The sequence below is a fragment of the Mixophyes fleayi genome, chromosome 3, assembly GCF_038048845.1.
Source record: "Mixophyes fleayi isolate aMixFle1 chromosome 3, aMixFle1.hap1, whole genome shotgun sequence".
In the NCBI taxonomy this organism is placed as follows: Eukaryota; Metazoa; Chordata; class Amphibia; order Anura; family Limnodynastidae; genus Mixophyes; species Mixophyes fleayi.
Genome location: NC_134404.1, coordinates 27,414,464 through 27,432,919, shown reverse-complemented (window position 1 = coordinate 27,432,919; position 18,456 = coordinate 27,414,464). Strand labels below are relative to the sequence as shown.

At 37.7% G+C, this 18,456-nt stretch overlaps 1 protein-coding gene across 1 annotated transcript in view; it reads left to right on the top strand.

Annotated features, from left to right (window-relative positions):
- The window catches only part of LOC142143092 (uncharacterized), an 86,578-nt gene that overhangs the window by 55,913 nt on the left and 12,209 nt on the right, over nt 1–18,456 (top strand). Inside the window, exons 10-14 of the mRNA XM_075200806.1 lie at nt 2,710–2,910; nt 11,345–11,507; nt 13,310–13,459; nt 15,284–15,444; nt 17,181–17,357. Of these exons, the coding sequence (XP_075056907.1) occupies nt 2,710–2,910; nt 11,345–11,507; nt 13,310–13,459; nt 15,284–15,444; nt 17,181–17,357 (852 nt within the window). The remainder of the gene's footprint in view (nt 1–2,709; nt 2,911–11,344; nt 11,508–13,309; nt 13,460–15,283; nt 15,445–17,180; nt 17,358–18,456) is intronic.

Below are 18,456 nucleotides of genomic sequence, written 5' to 3'. Positions count from 1 at the left end.
CTGGTCGAGTTTATACCATTTATAGTTGTTGCTCATGCACCTTACAGTCCCTGGTGTTCTAAGACAAGTGCTAGATGTGAAGTTATTGGACACAGAGGGATATAAAAACATAATATTTATGTTATATATGTCCTCAGGTGGAGATACTGTGACAGCAGAAGCATGTGCCAAGTAAGTGGGGCAAGCAGTTCCGCTCCTTTTGCCTCACAATGCAACAAAAATACAGAAAGCTTCTTAATGGCAGATATAATATCCTGTCCTGTATCCACACAGCACTTAAGAAATCATACAAGATTCTTCCTTTACATATCTAGGAATTGATCGTTCTCGTAAGCCAGCTTTTTAGAAGACTAATTTCCCTATCCTGAATGAGATAAGATCTTGCAGGATAGAAAACAGAGAGTTATAGTAAATGGAGTGCATTCACAGGAGGGAAAGGTTACTAGTGGAGTACCCCAGGGATCTGTATTTGGACCAGTGCTTTTTAATATCTTTATTGGTGACATTGCATGTGGTATTGAAGGGAAAGTATGCCGTTTTGCAAATTACACAAATATATGCAACAAAGTAGACCATCAAGAGTAGTAAAACAAATGATTGATGATCTAGGTAGACTAGAGAAATGGTCAAGAGCGTGGCAACTACAGTTTAATGCCAAAAAGTGCAAAATCATACACTTGGATCTTAAAACCCCAAAGCCTAAATACAGTATTAATGGCATTATAATGGAAACGACTGAGGAGGAAAGGGATCTAGGAGTCACTGTTTTAGGTGACTTAAAGGCAGGTAAGAAATGTAACAAAGCAATGAGGAAGACAAGTCAGATGATTGGTTGCATAGGAAGAGGAATCAGTAGCAGAAAGAAAGAAGTAATAATGCTGCTGTATAGGTCATTGGTACGGCCTCATCTAGAATACTGTGTTCAGTTGTGGAGGCCACATCTCCAGAAGGATATAAATACACATTAGACTGTACAAAGAAAGGCAGCTAAAATGGTGAGTGGCCTACAGCACAAAACTTACCCAGAAATACTAACATTTCTTGATATGTATACTTTGGAGCAGAGAAGGGAATGGGGGACATGATAGAAACTTTCAAATATATCAAGGGTTTTAACAAGATGCAGGAAGGAAACATTCTTGAAAGGAAGAGAAATATTAGAACACAAGGACATGCACTGAGGGAAGTAGTGTCAGAGGAAGTTTGAGGAAAAACTACTTCACAGAAAGGGTAGTGGATAAGTGGAATAGTCTCCCATCAGAGGTGGTAGAGGCTAATACAGTAGTACTTTAAACATGCTAAGGATATCCTTACAAAGAATTAAGGAGCAAATAGGGTTTGAGGTTGCCATAGGTAAAAAATGGGCAGACTAGATGGGCCAAGCAGTTTTTTATCTGCCATCAAATTCTATGTTTCTCTCCTGATAGATGAGATTAAACACATTGTATTTTATTTTTGTCACCTGTATTTTGGTTAGCTACATGTGGCCATAGTCGGGCCAAAAATAACACGCCTTCACCAATACCCAAAAAGTGCCTCACGCTAATAGTAGTTATTTTCCTTATGCAGAATGTTCCATCATAACTCTGAGAGCATCAAACTACATTAATTCAAAAAATGAAAGAAAAAAACAAGTTAAGGAAATATACTTCAGGGTTTGTTAGAAACCAATATTGATCTTGAGCAGTGGGTTGTTTACTTTTATCTTCATAGGTCTCATGAGGGCGAAGCAGGTGAGAAACTATTAAAATGATGCCAAGGTAAAAGGTGCTATACATATTCTGTGAAAATCCCCTTCCCCATTCCAAAATCCAAGAAATGTCACTGAGAATATTCCAATGCTCGAAAGACTTTACAGGTATTTCAGTTACTGTAAATTATATTAAACAAGATTAAATAATGGATAGATGTTGAATAAGAGAAAGTATGTGGTCATAAGGAGAGCACTGACCTGGGAGGGAGCAAACTGATAATAATAGATATGACCGGCTGCAGACAGGAATCAAAGCAAAAAGCAGAGATAACAAGGTCATGCAAAAAGAAGGTCATGTTAACAGATCTACCAATAGAATAACTGTAGGGAGACTCATGGTATGAAGTTCAATCAGCATTGAATTGCTGGATAAGTGTAAATAAAACACAAATGGACATTATGGGGGGTATTCAATTGTTAGCGTTAACGCTCTCAAATGAGCGCTCAAAAAATCTTAGCGTTAATACGGTAATACGGTCATTTCAGCTCGCCGCTCCCTAGCTGAAATTCCGCGAGTAAACTACCGTATTAACGCTTTTCACGCACAATATTACCGTAAAAACGGTAATATTTTTTGAGCGCTCGTTTTTTTCCGTTAACGCTAACAATTGAATACCCCCCTATGATTGTGTCACTGACTAGAAGGGGAAGCAAGTATTTAATTTAACTAGATAACACCTTTACATTTGTTTATTTGAATTATCTATTTTGGAAATAATATTTTGTGTGATATATTGCATGCGACAACTATTGAACCAGGAACTCAAATGATCACATCTTTATGTGCAGTCCTTGTGTTAACTTTTCTGGCTGTTTATTTTATGTCATGTGATGTCATGGTGGGGCCCCTGCCCTCTGTCAAGAATAGGAGGTATGTGCTTTACACCTGTGGGTGTGGGAACCACTTAAATCCTCACAAGAGTCTGAATGTTACATTTTCGCTTAGGATTAGTTAGTTGTTAACAGCTCCAGAGACAGTGACAATGGAATGTATATATTCTGTTGTGTTGGCTGTGATACTGGCTTTAATAGTTATCTATGTTTTCAATGACTGGAATACAACACCAAAGAATTTTCCTCCAGGACCGAAGCCTCTGCCTATCATTGGGAACCTGCATATCATTAATCTGAAGAAACCTTATCTGACTTTAATGGAGGTAAATAACTGTGCATGAAATCAATTAGAACTATTCAATTTAATTACCTTGTTTAATATGATATAACCCACAGCAACCAATCAATTGTTTGAGAATGGGATATTCACACTCGCACAATTCAATGATTGTACTGAGTTTTATAGACAATATATATCAAGTATCTCGATTTAGATAGTGACAAGGGTTAAATGCACACAGGGTATTGTTGACTTGTTAAACACTTTTCACAAAGTTTCAAAGTTCTTTCACTTCCCAATTCAAAGATACAATGTACACAGCAACAAGCTCACCCTTATAGGAAAACAGTAATCAGGATACAATTACTGATGTTACTCTATGAAATGTAATATAAGTTTGCTGTGTTTAATTAGAAAAATGGAAATATTTTTATTATATGCCATGTTTTGTTATAAAGAGCGTAATCCAGTGAGAAGCATTTTTCCACATCAAGCCTCACTGTAAAAAGGCCAAATATGAGAGCACAAGTCCTAATATAATCAAAACTATGAATGATATGTATGGCAATATAGAATTCACTATTTACTTGCATAATAGCTTTATGTTACAGATTGGTGGCACATTACGTCCCTTTACAAAGAAAACTGAACTCTAATATACATATATATATATATATATATATATATATATATATATATATATATATATATATATGATATATATATAAAAATTAGTATGTTTTATTATTAGATATCTGTCTTTCACCACACAGTCAGGTCTAACAAAGCTCTTTCACTGTTGCAGACTGTGGAGATCATGAAATGTCTGATTGACACAGCTATTGCTATGATTTAATAACCGTAATTAGCAGGTAATCAAGTTCCTTGAAATCATTTATAAAGCACACTGGGAACTCATATAGAACTGGATTTAAGTCTTTTTTTTTCTGTACTGTGCATAAGCACCAAAAATGAATACATATACATCTATGTGCAAATAGTGTTGCATCTGACACTTATGCCTCCTTACACTTGGAGAGGTGGAATGGGTAAGGGAAAGGGCAGATAAACATAGGCTGAGTGCGGTTTTGGCATGTTTATGTAATTGGAACTGAAGTAGACCTGGAAACACCTGTCCTGAGACATATCTCGGGTGCTTGTGAAATGAAACCTGTTTCTTACATGTACTTGCAGATTGTGAAAATAGGGTGACAACCTATGGTTTCAGGAGGTAGCCTGTTGCACCAACCAAGGTAAATCACACAGGAAAGCATATAGGTGAAAATTAACTGATATAAAAAAGCTTAAAATGTACATGAACTAAACATTCTTCCAAGAGCATTTTAGTCTTGTGATTTAAGTATGACATAAGAGTCTCCAAAGAGTGCATTTAAAGGAGAAAAAGGAATATTATTTTTATTATTATTGTCATTGATTTGTTAGGTGTCGCATTGCTTGGTAGTGGGGAAAACTCACATAGTATAGCAGGCTCACTCCCTCTCACATAGTGTAGTAGTAGAGCAGCCCCCACTTCTCTCACATAGTGTAGTAGTAGCGCAGCCCCCCTTCTCACATAGTACAGTAGTACAGAGTATAGTAGAGCAACAGCCCCCCATTTCTCTCATATAGTCTAGTAGTAGAGCAGCCCCCACTTCTCTCACATAGTGTAGTAGTAGCGCAGCCCCCACTTCTCTCACATAGTGTAGTAGTAGCGCAGCCCCCACTTCTCTCACATAGTATAGTAGTATAGAGTATAGTAGAGCAACAGCCCCCCCCATTTCTCTCATATAGTCTAGTAGTGGAGTAGCTTCCTCACTTAGTATAGTACTAGAGCAGCACCCCCCCCTGTTTTACTCACATGGCACAGTAGTGGAGCATCCCCCTTCACATGGTATAGTTTAGTAGCAGAGCAGCCCCCCTTCTCTCACATAGTATAGCGGTAGAGCAGCCCCCCTGTGTCTCTCACATAGTATAGCGGTAGAGCAGCCCCCCTGTGTCTCTCACATAGTATAGCGGTAGAGCAGCCCCCCCATTTCTCTCACATAGTATAGCGGTAGAGCAGCCCCCCATTTCTCTCACATAGTATAGTGGTAGAGCAGCCCCCCTGTGTCTCTCACATAGTATAGTGGTAGAGCAGCCCTTCCTGTTTCTCTCAGACAGTACAGATAGTATAGTAGTATAGTGGTAGAGCGACCCCCCCCCCATTTCTCTCACATAGTATAGCAGCAATTCCGCTCTCTAACGTAGTATATTATAGTGGTAAAGCAGCCCCTTCCCCCCTCGTTTCTCTAACCCTTACCTTTGAGCCATGTTTCCTTGGAGTCTCTTCTGCATCGTGCGAGTACACATGGGACAGAACCTGTCAAGTTGTGCTAATCCCATGAGACATACTGCTTCCACGGGACTGGAGGAGGCCAAGCATGGGAGGGGGGAGGAGGAAGTGATGATCCTGAGACAAATAAAGTTATGTTATTTTCTCCTCCTGGCAGCGGGGGCCCCGTTCTCGGGGGGGGGGGGGGGGTAGAGCAGGGCCCGCGCTGTTGGGAGGAAGAAAAAATGTACTTTATTTGTTTGTGAATCGTTTCTTTCTTTTTTAAATTAACTTTAAAAAAATAAGAATCAGAAGAATCAGGTAGCCTGCAGCTGACTCATTTGCCACTGGCCTACAGGGAAAATTCCTGGTAAAGTCTGTGTCCAATCTGCCCCTAAAGAGAAGGAAAGAAAAGGTTCCTTGGATATAACTTGAATGGTGCAGTGGGGAGAATGTAGGATGCTTACTCTTCCACCTTGTCTTTCCCTGTGTCTGGCAGTGTAGGGGAAGGACTGTAGTATTGAGCAGTGGATTTGGTTGGGGTGATTGTACAAGTACAACATGGATGGGAAATTTTGGGATGAAAAAGGAGTGTGAGCATATAGTGGGAATTATACAGACATCAAGATTAGGTGAAAATTCTCCAGAAGCCAAGGAGATATTTAACTAATTAAAGAGGTGGTACAAATGTGAAACTAGGTAAGATTTTGAAGTTATTTTTTTCTTGAATTTTCTTGAACTGCACAAAATAGAAGTACAGAGCGGTTGCAAAAAGGCACTTCCCAAAAGCTGAGACTAGGGGCTAGGTTTACTAAGCTGTTGGTTTGAAAAAGTGGAGATGTTGCCTATAGCAACCAATCAGATTCTAGCTGTCATTTTGTAGAAAGTACTAAATAAATGAAAGCTAGAATCTGATTGGTTGCTATAGGCAACATCCCCACTTTTTCAAACCCGCAGTTTAGTAAATCTAGCCCTAGGTGTGCTCTTATGTATATACAATGTAGCCAGGGCCGGATTAAGGGAATGGAGGCCCCTGGGCTAACGGGGCCTCCATTTCCCCGTGAGGCCCCCCCAGTGATCCGAGCCGCCCTCCCCCCCGGTGATCCGAGCCGCCCCTCCCCCGGCACTTACCTCCTTCTCCGGCGCGCTGTACACTCTTTACTGAGGAGATCTTATGAGAGTGAGACTCACGAGATCTCCTCAGTAAGGAGAATACAGCGCGCTGGGGAAGTACTGCAGTGAAAGTGCTCAGCAGCACTGATCGGGCTGGGGGCGCCCCCGACCGATCAATACTGCTGCTGAGCACTTTCAAGGGCCCCCTGGATGCCATAGGCCTCTGGGCTGTAGCCCAGTTAGCCCTATGGTTAATCCGGCCCTGAATGTAGCCAAAAAAAGAACAAAGTGAAACATGCTGCACACGCTTATATATGGAGATCTCTTTATACAATTTAATTGGAGCTAGTTTAAAAAAAGTATATGCTCTCAGATTATAAAGGATTGATAGTCAGTAGTTATTGCTCATGTCTTACTAAAGAAAAAAAATGATATACAGTTACTGTTGCAATATTTAATTTGCTTTTTGCCTTTTTCACCATTTGTTACCAAATAGATACAGGAATTCTTCACTTATTTAAATGAAGTAAATAAGTATGAACTTTGATTTGATATCTGCACCCCAAACGTCTGCTTTACTTGTAGCAACTTCACTGATCAACATTATATTAACTGGATCTGTTATATCTCTGTCTTTCTGAACTACAAGAAATACTCAATCTCAAATTAAAATGAAAGGATGAAGTATATTGTCAGAAGATTGCACTTGGTTCAAGGGGAAAAGTTCACACTGCAGAATATATGACAGGTGTTTAAAATAGCAGAGTACACAAGTGAACTAACATTCCATTAACAACCACAAACATTCACTCTTACACTGTAAAACAGTTTATGTTAAACCTATTTCTCACCAATCTAGTTGACTGGAAGTTTGTAAATTCATCCTGTCAGACGTTAACTATATTTTTAAGTTATTTGGCAAAAAGATAGAACATAGTGTGCTAATTTAATCCCTTTATGTACACATTAAATAAGAATTTGTGTGTTATCACAATTAAGTTTCCTAATGAAATGTATAACTGAAATGTGGAGACTCCAAGTAGTGTAAGGCAAAATACACCTATAGTAATGTGAGAATTTAGTCATGTAGCATACTGCTAGCCATGTTTTCCTCTACCCATAGCCTAGTTTTTACATTATGTATCATATAATGTATATGGTGAGTGGCCTGCTACTGACTAATCAAGTTATGTCCATGCATGAGTTAGTTCTGAGTAAGTAACTGTTTAATATGTAGCAAAATGCTTATTGTTTAGTCTTTTACACTACAGTAAGGCTCAATAATATGAGTCTTGAACCCCATACCACATAAACTGGATTAGCAAGAAAATGTTTTCATAGAGAAGTAACTTGATCCAAGACATGCATTGAAAATACATCTTATATTACACTGTTAATATCAAATGTCCTCTACTTTTATGCATGATTAAATTCCCTTAAGCTATTTAAGAATTGTTTATCAAATAAGCAGACATTCCTGTTTGGATTATGATATATTAGTACAGGAATATAAACTAAAAATGACAAAGCTTGACAAATTACATAACAGTAGGTAAATAAATGTTTGAAAAGTACATATTGTTCAATATTTAATTTTGATTACCTTTAATATGTTAGGCTGACCTACTTGTTTATAGTATTATGTGTCACTATATTATAACAAAAAGTAATTGCTGCTACTATATACCACTCTAATAAAACAATAACCCTAATACATTATACATTATACTGTATACCATTTTAATGGACATAAATCATAGGACATGTTACAATGCAAGGGTTGTAAATTAATATTCTGTTTTGCACATACCGTATATACTCGAGTATAAGTCGACCCGAATATAAGCCGAGGCACCTAATTTTACCACAAAAAACTGGGAAAACTTATTGACTCGAGTATAAGCCTAGGGAGGGAAATGCAGCAGTTACTGGTAATTTTTTTTTACTTTACTTTTATACATTCAGCTGAGACCCCATGCTTCCACTGCAGTGGAAGCACATTCATTAGAAGCAGCGGGATTGTGGGTTAAAGTGATGGGCAAGGAAATGGATAATACACTGGATAAATGCAGTGGTATACAGTAAAACAGTATGTGAAAACAAGCAAGTAATACTGCTACTGAAATAGTAATTGGATGTGCCGATAAACAGATGGATCTGCAGTACTTGTGTCTGCAAGGTAGGCGTTATAGGTGCACAGTGGAATAGTGTTCAAAGTGGAATAATGTTCAAAAGGTAGTGACTTCCAGACTTGCAGGTGTGGCGATATTGTGCAATTACCTTTTAGATGGTAGTAAATGCGCTTAAGCTACCATCATGCGGGATGCCTTGGATGCTGTGTAGGGTCCTGTAGAGGCTGTGTGGGGTGTGAACCGGTCTGCCCGTGGATGACTAATACCAAATTTGACCTCTGCGCACTGACTCTATCTACTTACAAGAGAATAGGCATGCAGCTGCATTGAAGATCCCACCCTCCTAAATAAATACAAATGGATAAACACTGCGGCGCTCAGCCAATCTCCAACACCTCCCAACAAAAGGGTAAACTCACTTATACTATAAAAAATTATACATGTACATCGACAGTGTCCACATATAGAATAGTCCTCAATTGTGTTCTGTTCTACTCCATATCGACTTTTGCAGCCTGTAATGTATTCACACCTCTCCGATAACACTCCCGTTCCATATAAATCAAATTAACAACTGTAAGTCTTCAAGCCAAGTAAACAAAAAACTGTAACATCCGTTACTCACATGTATGTTTATGAAGGTTCAATTCCGTCCGGTGCCAAGACTCCATCACTGCAAAGTCCAAGTCTCCACAGGATATTGTCTGCAGTGCCCACAATCCCTTAGACGATAACGTCCACTGTTCCAAACGATGTGAGTCTACAGAGTTCCGTTAATCTCCTAGAGATTACCCCTCTTTCTGTTCGACGGAGTAAGGAGGCGGGATTTAAACTCAAGATAACTTTATTAGATTCTGTTATAATGACAGCTACGTGGCTGCGTTGTGTGACCTCTCTGCTGCCTGTTTCCGATGATCGCTGCTGACCGCGCATGCGCTGTATGTGAAACTCGGGGGTATAGAGTAAAACAATGTGGTCCTGGAGCATCACTCGAGTATAAGCCGAGGGGGGACTTTTCAGCACAAAAAATGTGCTGAAAAACTCGGCTTATACTCGAGTATATACGGTAAGTTAAATACTGACTGTTTTTTTAAATGTAGCAAACAAATATCAACTTTAAATTTCAGTGTACAAATAAGCTATAAAGTATTTGTGTGCTACATGACAGAACAGTCAGCATTTAACTTATGTGCAAAACAGAACACTAATTTGCACCCCTTGCATTGTAACATGGTTTTGTCCAGGAGACTGAAATAAGAAGTTTCTTAAGTTAAGATCCTTCATGAATCAGGTTCCTTATTTGTAATTATTGGAATATATACATATATTATTTTACGGTCTCTAGAAAAATAAAAATGCACTTTTGCATGATTCATATTTTAAGTAATTTGTACAACCCAAGAGTTTTATCCTAAAATTAAACTGGCTAGTTCATGCCTAGAAACCTGTGTCTCTCCAGGTGTTGTGAAACTACAGACCCTGGAATGCAGCTAGCCAATAGCTGGTGGGCATACTGGGATTTTTAGTTTCACAGCCCCTGGAGAGAGACAGGTTGGCCAGGCCTGGGCTAGTTCTTTCAAGTAATTATATCAAATATGTGTACTTTATACATGGGTCTTATGCAATAATAAGGCCCAGAAACAAAGATGTACATTTTTAGTTTTCATTTTGTTTGACTGTTTGAAGCACAGTGGACTAGTGGTTAGCACGTCTGCCTCACAGCGCTGGGGTCATGAGTTAAATTCCCGACCATGGCCTTATTTGTGTGGAGTTTGTATGTTCTCCCTGTGTTTGCGTGGGTTTCCTCCGGGTGCTCCGGTTTCCTCCCACACTCCAAAAACATACTGGTAGGTTAATTGGCTGCTATCAAAATTGACCCTAGTCTCTGTCTGTCTGTCTGTCCCCCTCTCTGTCTGTCTGTGTGTGTGAGTGTGTCTATATTAGGGAATTTAGACTGTAAGCTCCAATGGGCAGGGACTAATGTGAATGAGTTCTCTGTACAGCGCTGCGGAATTAGTGGCGCTATATAAATAAATGATGATGATGATATTACACCTGTAGGTGGGTGCCAGGCATCTGTCAACACAAATCCTTGTGGTGAGAGGAAGTAGAGATAGAGCTATCTACTATATAAAAGCCTAGTGGCGTGTGTCTGTGTGTGGGAAAAAAAAACCAAGCTGCAGCACCACCTGCTGGGCGAAGTTATACACTGACCTACTAAATTCTTAGTGTGTGTGAAAAAAAAAACTCAGAAAGGGCTGAAATTTGTTATACTAAGATGTTTTTAATTTGTTAATTTAATTTGTTAATTGTTAAAAGTGTTTATAAAGATTTAAAAAATATATATATATATATATATATATATATTTCTTGAAGGAGAAGTGACAGTTGGGAGTGGTTGGTGGTTGCCGGGGGTGACAGTGGGGAGTGGTTGGTGGTTGCCGGGGGTGACAGAGCGAGAGGAGTGTGATACTCAGGACCGCTGAGAGAGATCCCTGTGTCTGGATAGACATCTGGATAGATGTGGCGATAAAGATGAAGGATGAGGTGATGGAGAAAAATGATGAGGTGGTGACATGTGGACAAAACCACGTTAAAAAAGGGCGCCTACGTCGGGAAGTAACGCTCTTCCCCGGAGGAGGCCTGGGCTAGCCCCAAATGCATGACAAGAACCTTTTTAACACCTTAAGTAGCTTGATTTGACTAGAATGCATGAGTATCATGCACGGGTTAACTTGTGTATATATATATATATATATATAACACACATGCATCTTGCTAAAACTTGGTGTAAATATAACAGTGTGCTGATCTATGTCCAGCCAGAAGATAGTAGATTTTGACCTGATATACAGCATTAAGAAGAATCAAAACCATATGTTTTAAAGTTATGTTAGAATGTTTATTTTTGGATGTTACAGCTTTCAAAAACATATGGCTCTGTATTCAGCATACAAATGGGCATGAAGAAAATGGTGGTGTTGACTGGTTATGAGACGGTGAAGAACGCTCTGGTAAACCATGCTGAAGAGTTTGGTGAAAGGGCAAAGGTCCCATTATTTGAAAAAATGGACAAAGGAATGGGTAAGATTTCTTGAATGTTACAGTTGATTGTAGAAAATGTGGGTCACAGCCAGTGGTTAGAATGGGCTGGTATATGGTGGTATGCCATACCACAACTTCTCCTACTGCACTGTAACACTATCAAATTCCATTCACACACACATTTTCCACTTCAACCACTGGTCACAACAATATTAAAGAGACAACAATATAGATAATTATGGCCTTATTTAGAGTTGGACGTAAATACAACTCAGGGGTGCAAAAATGTGCTTTGCTGCATTGCGCATGCTCAGTAAAAAAGGTGCCACATTTAGAGGGTAGTATGACTTACAGCTCAATATACCCGGAGAGGCACATCAGGGATATACAAGAGCAAATTATGTACAGTAAAGACATGCACATGTAAATATAGCACACCCCCTGGTGATGTGGCCTATTTGAAGTAGACCACATATCTAATTATGCCTCTTAGGAGCCCTATCTTTTGTGGCTTCATTTGGTCTGGTGTAAAGTATTGAGGAACAAGTATTTCCACAAACCTATCTAATAGTAAAGAAACATACAGACACTAAGTGCTGTAATCCTTTACTTAAAATAAATATATTTACACAAATCTCTCATTTTACTTTTTTGTACTCTGAAATCCATTGTGAATCTACTTTCTTCAGTCCTGTTTTAATCCCATACGGGAAAAAATCCCTCATCGGATGGCTAGGTCTTGCTCCTGGTGAAGCCACAAACGAATGAAAAGACGCCTGACCTCAAATAGCCAATCAGAGTGACTTACCTCTGATTGCCTGAAGCATAGGGAAAGCGCTCTAAATGGCTGTTTGCATATAAACCCCTTGTGGTGTATTAATGACCCTCATTGAAAGCTAGATCAATGAATGTTTCTTCTTAGTGTCTACAGACAAGTATTTGGGAGTAGGCAAATGTTTGTAACAGATCACTAAAACTTGTTTCTGAGATCTCTCATAGTCTAAATTCCAGCATGAAGCCAAAAAATAACACAATATGACCTTGAAGGAGTATTTTAACCAACATTTGATACAAGCTATCTTCTTCATTGCACGCTATATTTAGAGTTGGCTCAAGATCAGCTTAATTACTATTGGGATAGCAATAGCTGAATGATTCAAGTGTACTTGTCTGTTGTGCTTAGAGTGGAGATTGGGAGATGTGAAGTTGTATTGATGTGTGTAGCATAGGTTGAAGTAAAGAACGCTCCAAAAAATATAAATTTGAAGTTTTTTAAAGATTTGAAGGCTGTGGGAGATTCATATAAGGGGGTAAATGTATCAATATGCGGGTTCTTCAACACCCGCGTGTTCAGCCTCTTCCGCGATTAAATTTCAAGCGGCGCTTCTTTGTAAAGGGTTAACTTCCCTTTACAATGCAGTGCCGCTTGAAATTTAATCGCGGAGGAGGCTGAACACGCGGGTGTTGAAGAACCCGCATATTGATACATTTACCCCAAGGTGTTATAATGACCTTCATAAATGGATAAGGGCACAGGAGAAGAGCTTAACCCAAGCATGGAGTATAACCAATATTTATTATAATAAACGTCCCCTGTCCATGGTCAGTCTGTTACTTTAAAGTAATCTTTGGAGCTTTTGTCTTCCTTACATTTTTCTTGTTAAAGTCCAGAATGAAGGAGAAATGGATAATAAAAAAAATGGCTGTGTGCACAAGACAATGATTTCAGAATGTGGTAACCTTTAATAAAGACTTGTGCAAAAAGAATTCATGTGATGCATAGAAAGAAGGTCTGTAATATATTGCTATATACATTAACACCTTATATTTTCTAAATCCAGGTCTTCTTTTTTCTCATGGAGATAATTGGAAAGCCATGAGAAGATTTACTATTATGACGTTACGTGACTTTGGCATGGGAAAGCGTACGATAGAAGACAGAATACTAGAAGAATGTGATCATGTAGTTCAAAAGTTTCAATCATTCACTGGTACGGTCTTGCAAATTATAAATACAAGGCAATATTTATAGGGCATCATAATGTTGATGAGAGTTATTTATTTCAAAGCAATTTTGCTCTCAGAAGCTTGTGTTTACAATTTCCTAAATTGTAAGGGGCAATATGAGATAATGGGAGGTTCAGATAAGAATTTACATATAGATTGCTATTAGTTTCAAATAACACTGGGGATATATTTACTGAAAATCGTGTTTAGTGGCGGTTTTAAACCACCACACATCATCGGCGCCACTGGTTTAGTCAAACCACCATAATAAAAGCTATCTTGCCATTTAGAACACAAGAGGAGGCACCACTGATTTATGAATTGTGGGACTCTCATTATTTATTTATTAAGGGGCAAAATTAATTTATAATTAACTTATGGGGCAAATTTTAGTTTTATATTAAGGGACAATATTAATATATTTTGCTATGGGGACAATATGTAGTGCTACATGTGTGCCTCATAAATAATAATTGCCCCCATTAGCAATTATTGCTCCTTAATATAATTATATTTTCATATTACCCTCAAAATATATAAACAACAAGTGGGTTAAGCAAAATCACCTCTTACAACCACCTCTGTTTTTTGGCTGTTTTGCTGGTGGTTTTTACGGACGTTTGTCAAACAACTTGTTAGTAAATTTGACTGTATTTTAAGCATGTTAAAAATGGGGATGACAACTTGTAAAGTGGTGCATTGTTAAACTGATTTTCAGATGTTTTACAGGTGCTTTGACCATTAGTAAATTTTGTGGCTTAAGTAAACCACCTTTTAGTAAATCTACCCCTGGATCTAGTAGTGCTAGTGTGCCTTGCTCCTTACTATATGGTCTTCCCAATGTTAATAAAATCAAAACCATATACCTACTTTAGACACTAACATTCAATATGTGTGAAACTTAAATACCTCAAATTATGACAGACCTATCAACATTAATCTTCTTCTTCTCATCCACATCTCATCTTTTACCTAAACTTAGATAAACCTTTACTCAAACGAAAATAAACTTTAGGATGCTGCCTGTTTAAGCTGAAATGGCTACATTTTGTAGTATTTTTAACTTTTATGATTCGAACAGTGGAAATTGAGGTCTATGTTTGCATGGAAAACTATTAAAAAAATATACAATGTAGCCAGGTAAGTTCGACTAAGCTTTAATATGCTTGACCCTTGGTTGTATTTAGCTAATAATATTTAGCCTATTTAAAGTTTGAGCATTTGAAAATCACAATTTTTCAATCTGTAGATATGAGTAACCAAATTCAAGCTTCTCTATTCAGTATTGCTTCCATAATACATAGGAGAGCTCAGGGATATGCTTTTAATAATTGCCCCTGTATCTGACAGTCTACCAACAGGAGTTTTCCTATCATTGAGACTCCACAATTTAGGGTGCCACTACTCAATCTAACAGAATTTCACTGAGGCCCCCAGTAAGCTCTGGGTTTTAACCCAACTCTTGGTACCTCAATAACTGGCAACCCAATCACTGAATAAAACGCAGGGGGGTTGAGTGACAATGACCTACTGGGAGGTAGTAAGACAGTGTTCGGATAAATGGCAGTGGTCAGCAAGATACAGTTGATGGCCCACTTAAGAACACTCTCTACATGTGACAATGGGCTCTTATAAGAGAGCCTTTTGTTTCTTCTCCATGTTGATTCAAATGCACTGTATAAGGCAATATAATTATACAGCCTCAAGGCAGACATTGCTCTGGTAATGCTAATATGTAATTTCAATTATTTCATTTACTAAGAAAATGCTGTTTATTACAATTGTCATTTCTTATTATTGATTTACAGGACAACCATTTGATAATTCTGTGGTTATGAATGCTGCAGTTGGAAACATAATTGTGACTATTGCACTTGGACATCGCATGGATTATGAAGACCCTACATTTTTACGACTCTTGAGGTTGACAAATGAAAACGTTAGACTTGGTGCATCCCCCATGATTTCGGTAGTTCATTTTTGATTTTTTTACAGGTATTAAGTACAGAATAAACTACTACACTATTTGCAATAAAGAGTTCTTATTACAAAACGTAATGTAACTCATTATTTCCTAAGTGATCTGCTACACAAGAATTTTGCTTTTTCAAATCAAATTGTTGTGTAGTGTAATGATCTCATTCAATCACAAAATGCAGCTATTTAATTGCTTCACATGAACTTCAAGTTGATTATCTGGTGTAATGGAATGAGTGATTAATTGGAAGAAATGTGAAATGATTCTGGGCCCATTTGAAATAAAAAAAAGAACACATTATATACATCGAAGCACTATATTTTGTAAGTGACTAATCCCACAGTGTGTGTGTGTGTGTATGTATGTATGTATGTATAAATGTATGTATGTAAGTATATATATGTGTGTGTGTATATATATATATATATATATATATATATATATATATATATATATATATATATGTGTGTGTGTGGTGACTATACTGGACCTACATCTTTGGAACCTATAGGCACCTATATGTTCACTGCTTCCTATAGACTTGCAACCACAAGGGGCCTGATTCGTGTACTGAATGTAAGTACGTTTGTGTGCAGTATCTTGTGTGAAAAAGCTCTGCGCATGCTCAGAAACAAACCTTAAACCAATGAAAAGCAATTGCATGAAGTTCAGGCCCAAACACAAATGATGCTTTTAACTGCCTACAACTTGAATAGTAGACAGAGGAGCGGATGACCATAAGCAATGTATAGTAAGGGTGTGCCAACACAGACACGGGCAATTCAATTCTTGGCTTTTCTCTTAAATATGCTTGTTTCATCTGTATCTTTGCACCACCTACAGGGCAGGTGTAAGTGTCAACTGATAGTGATGACTGGCATATCATAGTCTTTGTTTACACATTTGCATGCCAGTAGCTAGCACAGAACATGTGTATGCAAGTAATATAGATCATAAAAATGTATCGTATGTACAGTATGTATTAAGAACATTTTGATTTATGTATTTAATGTAAATAATATTTTTAAACTAACCATATTAATTGTACTGTTTAGAGATCATTTATTTTATAATATACCTTTTTTTTTGTATGCGTTCTGACATGACTTTATATTGTACATATGCTTGTGCATATACGGCAGTCTGTTCTGTCTATTAACATATGACAAGTACTGTGTAGGCAGATTCAAATCGAAATGCATCCTGGGATCCACTTGGATTTGAATAGGTTCGGAACTTCGCTCAAATAAGTCATTAAAGGGGCAAAAATAACCATTTGAAAGATCAGAAGGGGGAATTCAATTGGCCATGTTACTGTTAAAAGTAACGAGACCTTCTCATTATTACCGTTATTATGGTAATAATGTGCTTAATTACCGTTATTGCGGCAGTTTCAATGCCAGGTTTTGCTCGCAGCTCTCTGAGCTGCAAGCAGAAAGCTGGGTTAAATTTACTGTATTAACGATAATAGCTTTAACGCCGCACTAATTCTGGGGTAAATGAATTCCCCACGAAGAATGCAGAGAATGTTCAGCTACTCATTTCTGTGATATTTGTTGGTAACTCTATCATTGCCACTTTTGGAAAAAGATTTTAGAGAATGATTCTTTATAAAGATTTCAATTGCAACAGTGCTACTACTAATACTACCTTGGGGAACAACCCAAAGTGTTGTCTCTCAAGAGGTCACTATTAAAATATTTAACCACTTTCTGTTTTGTTTATAGCTGTATAATATGTTTCCTGGTATAATTGGACTCTTTCCCGGGAATCACAAAACAATTATAACCAATTTAGCGAAAATAAACGAGTTTATTACAAAAACATTTGTCAGCCATCTGAAAGAACTGGATGTGGATGATAAGAGAAGTTTCATTGATGCATTTCTTGTCAAACAACAAGAGGTAAGCATTTAATCTGCAGTTACATAAATATTTGGAATTGCATTTACTCTAACTTCTACAGAAGAACAAACTTTGAATTCGAGCTTAAGATAAAACTTACAATATGGAGACCCTTTTATTAAAGGAAAAGTTAGTATAATGTGCCCAGGGATGGATTTATCAGTAAGGACAGGAGGTCATGTGCACCATAGGGCTGGTAGAAGCAGAAAGGTGTTAGTTAAAGGGAAAATATAAATTGTTATCTAGTAATTTACTTCAGTTGGGGATGAATTGTGTATAATAGTGGCCTTATTTTCTTCTCTAACTACAATGTTGAAACAGCATATTAAATGTTGTGTGCCTACAGGCTCCAATGATATAAATCCAGCCCTGGATAGGCTTCAAGCGGGACAGGTTGGACATGTTTAAATGCATCTTTTGAAGCTGTTCTAGTTTTAGCACAAGTCTGCAGGGTCTTTTTAGATACGCAAAACATTTTTACACCAACTCAGAGTCGGAGATGATCAGTAAATACCCTTTACTTTCTGAGGAAAGTCTTTTGTTCGTCTAAATTTTATACAAGCGAAAAAAAATAAAAAGTGCACAGCGTGCAGTGTAAAAAAAAAAAATACAAAATGTAAAGTTGTCACTTCAAATAAAGTCAGCCCTAAATGCCTCCTGTCAGCAGTTATACAAGGCAAATGAGGCGAGAGAAATACTTTTGGAGCAAAATGTAATTAAGGCAGTAATACAAATGTTATAGGACTTCCTGGGGACTTAAATTTGCAGACATGCTCATTTCACTCACAAAATGGTATACATTACAGTGCTAAACCCTCCAAAATATTAAGCAAGCAATTGTAGATATGCAGCACATTCATGGTGTAGTAAGTTTCTTAACATTAATGTGTATAAAACAAAGCACACTTACCCTGTTGTTCATTTTTATTCTAATTCTAATTCTAATATTTCCTCACAAACAAAATTTAAGTACAAATTATGCCACCAAAATGACCACACTGGGCATACCCAGACTTCCTACCATCACCAAGCATCAGCCGATTGCAAGAGAACACTTAGCTGGTTACGATTATCGATGGAGTACGCAGAGGCTAGGTCA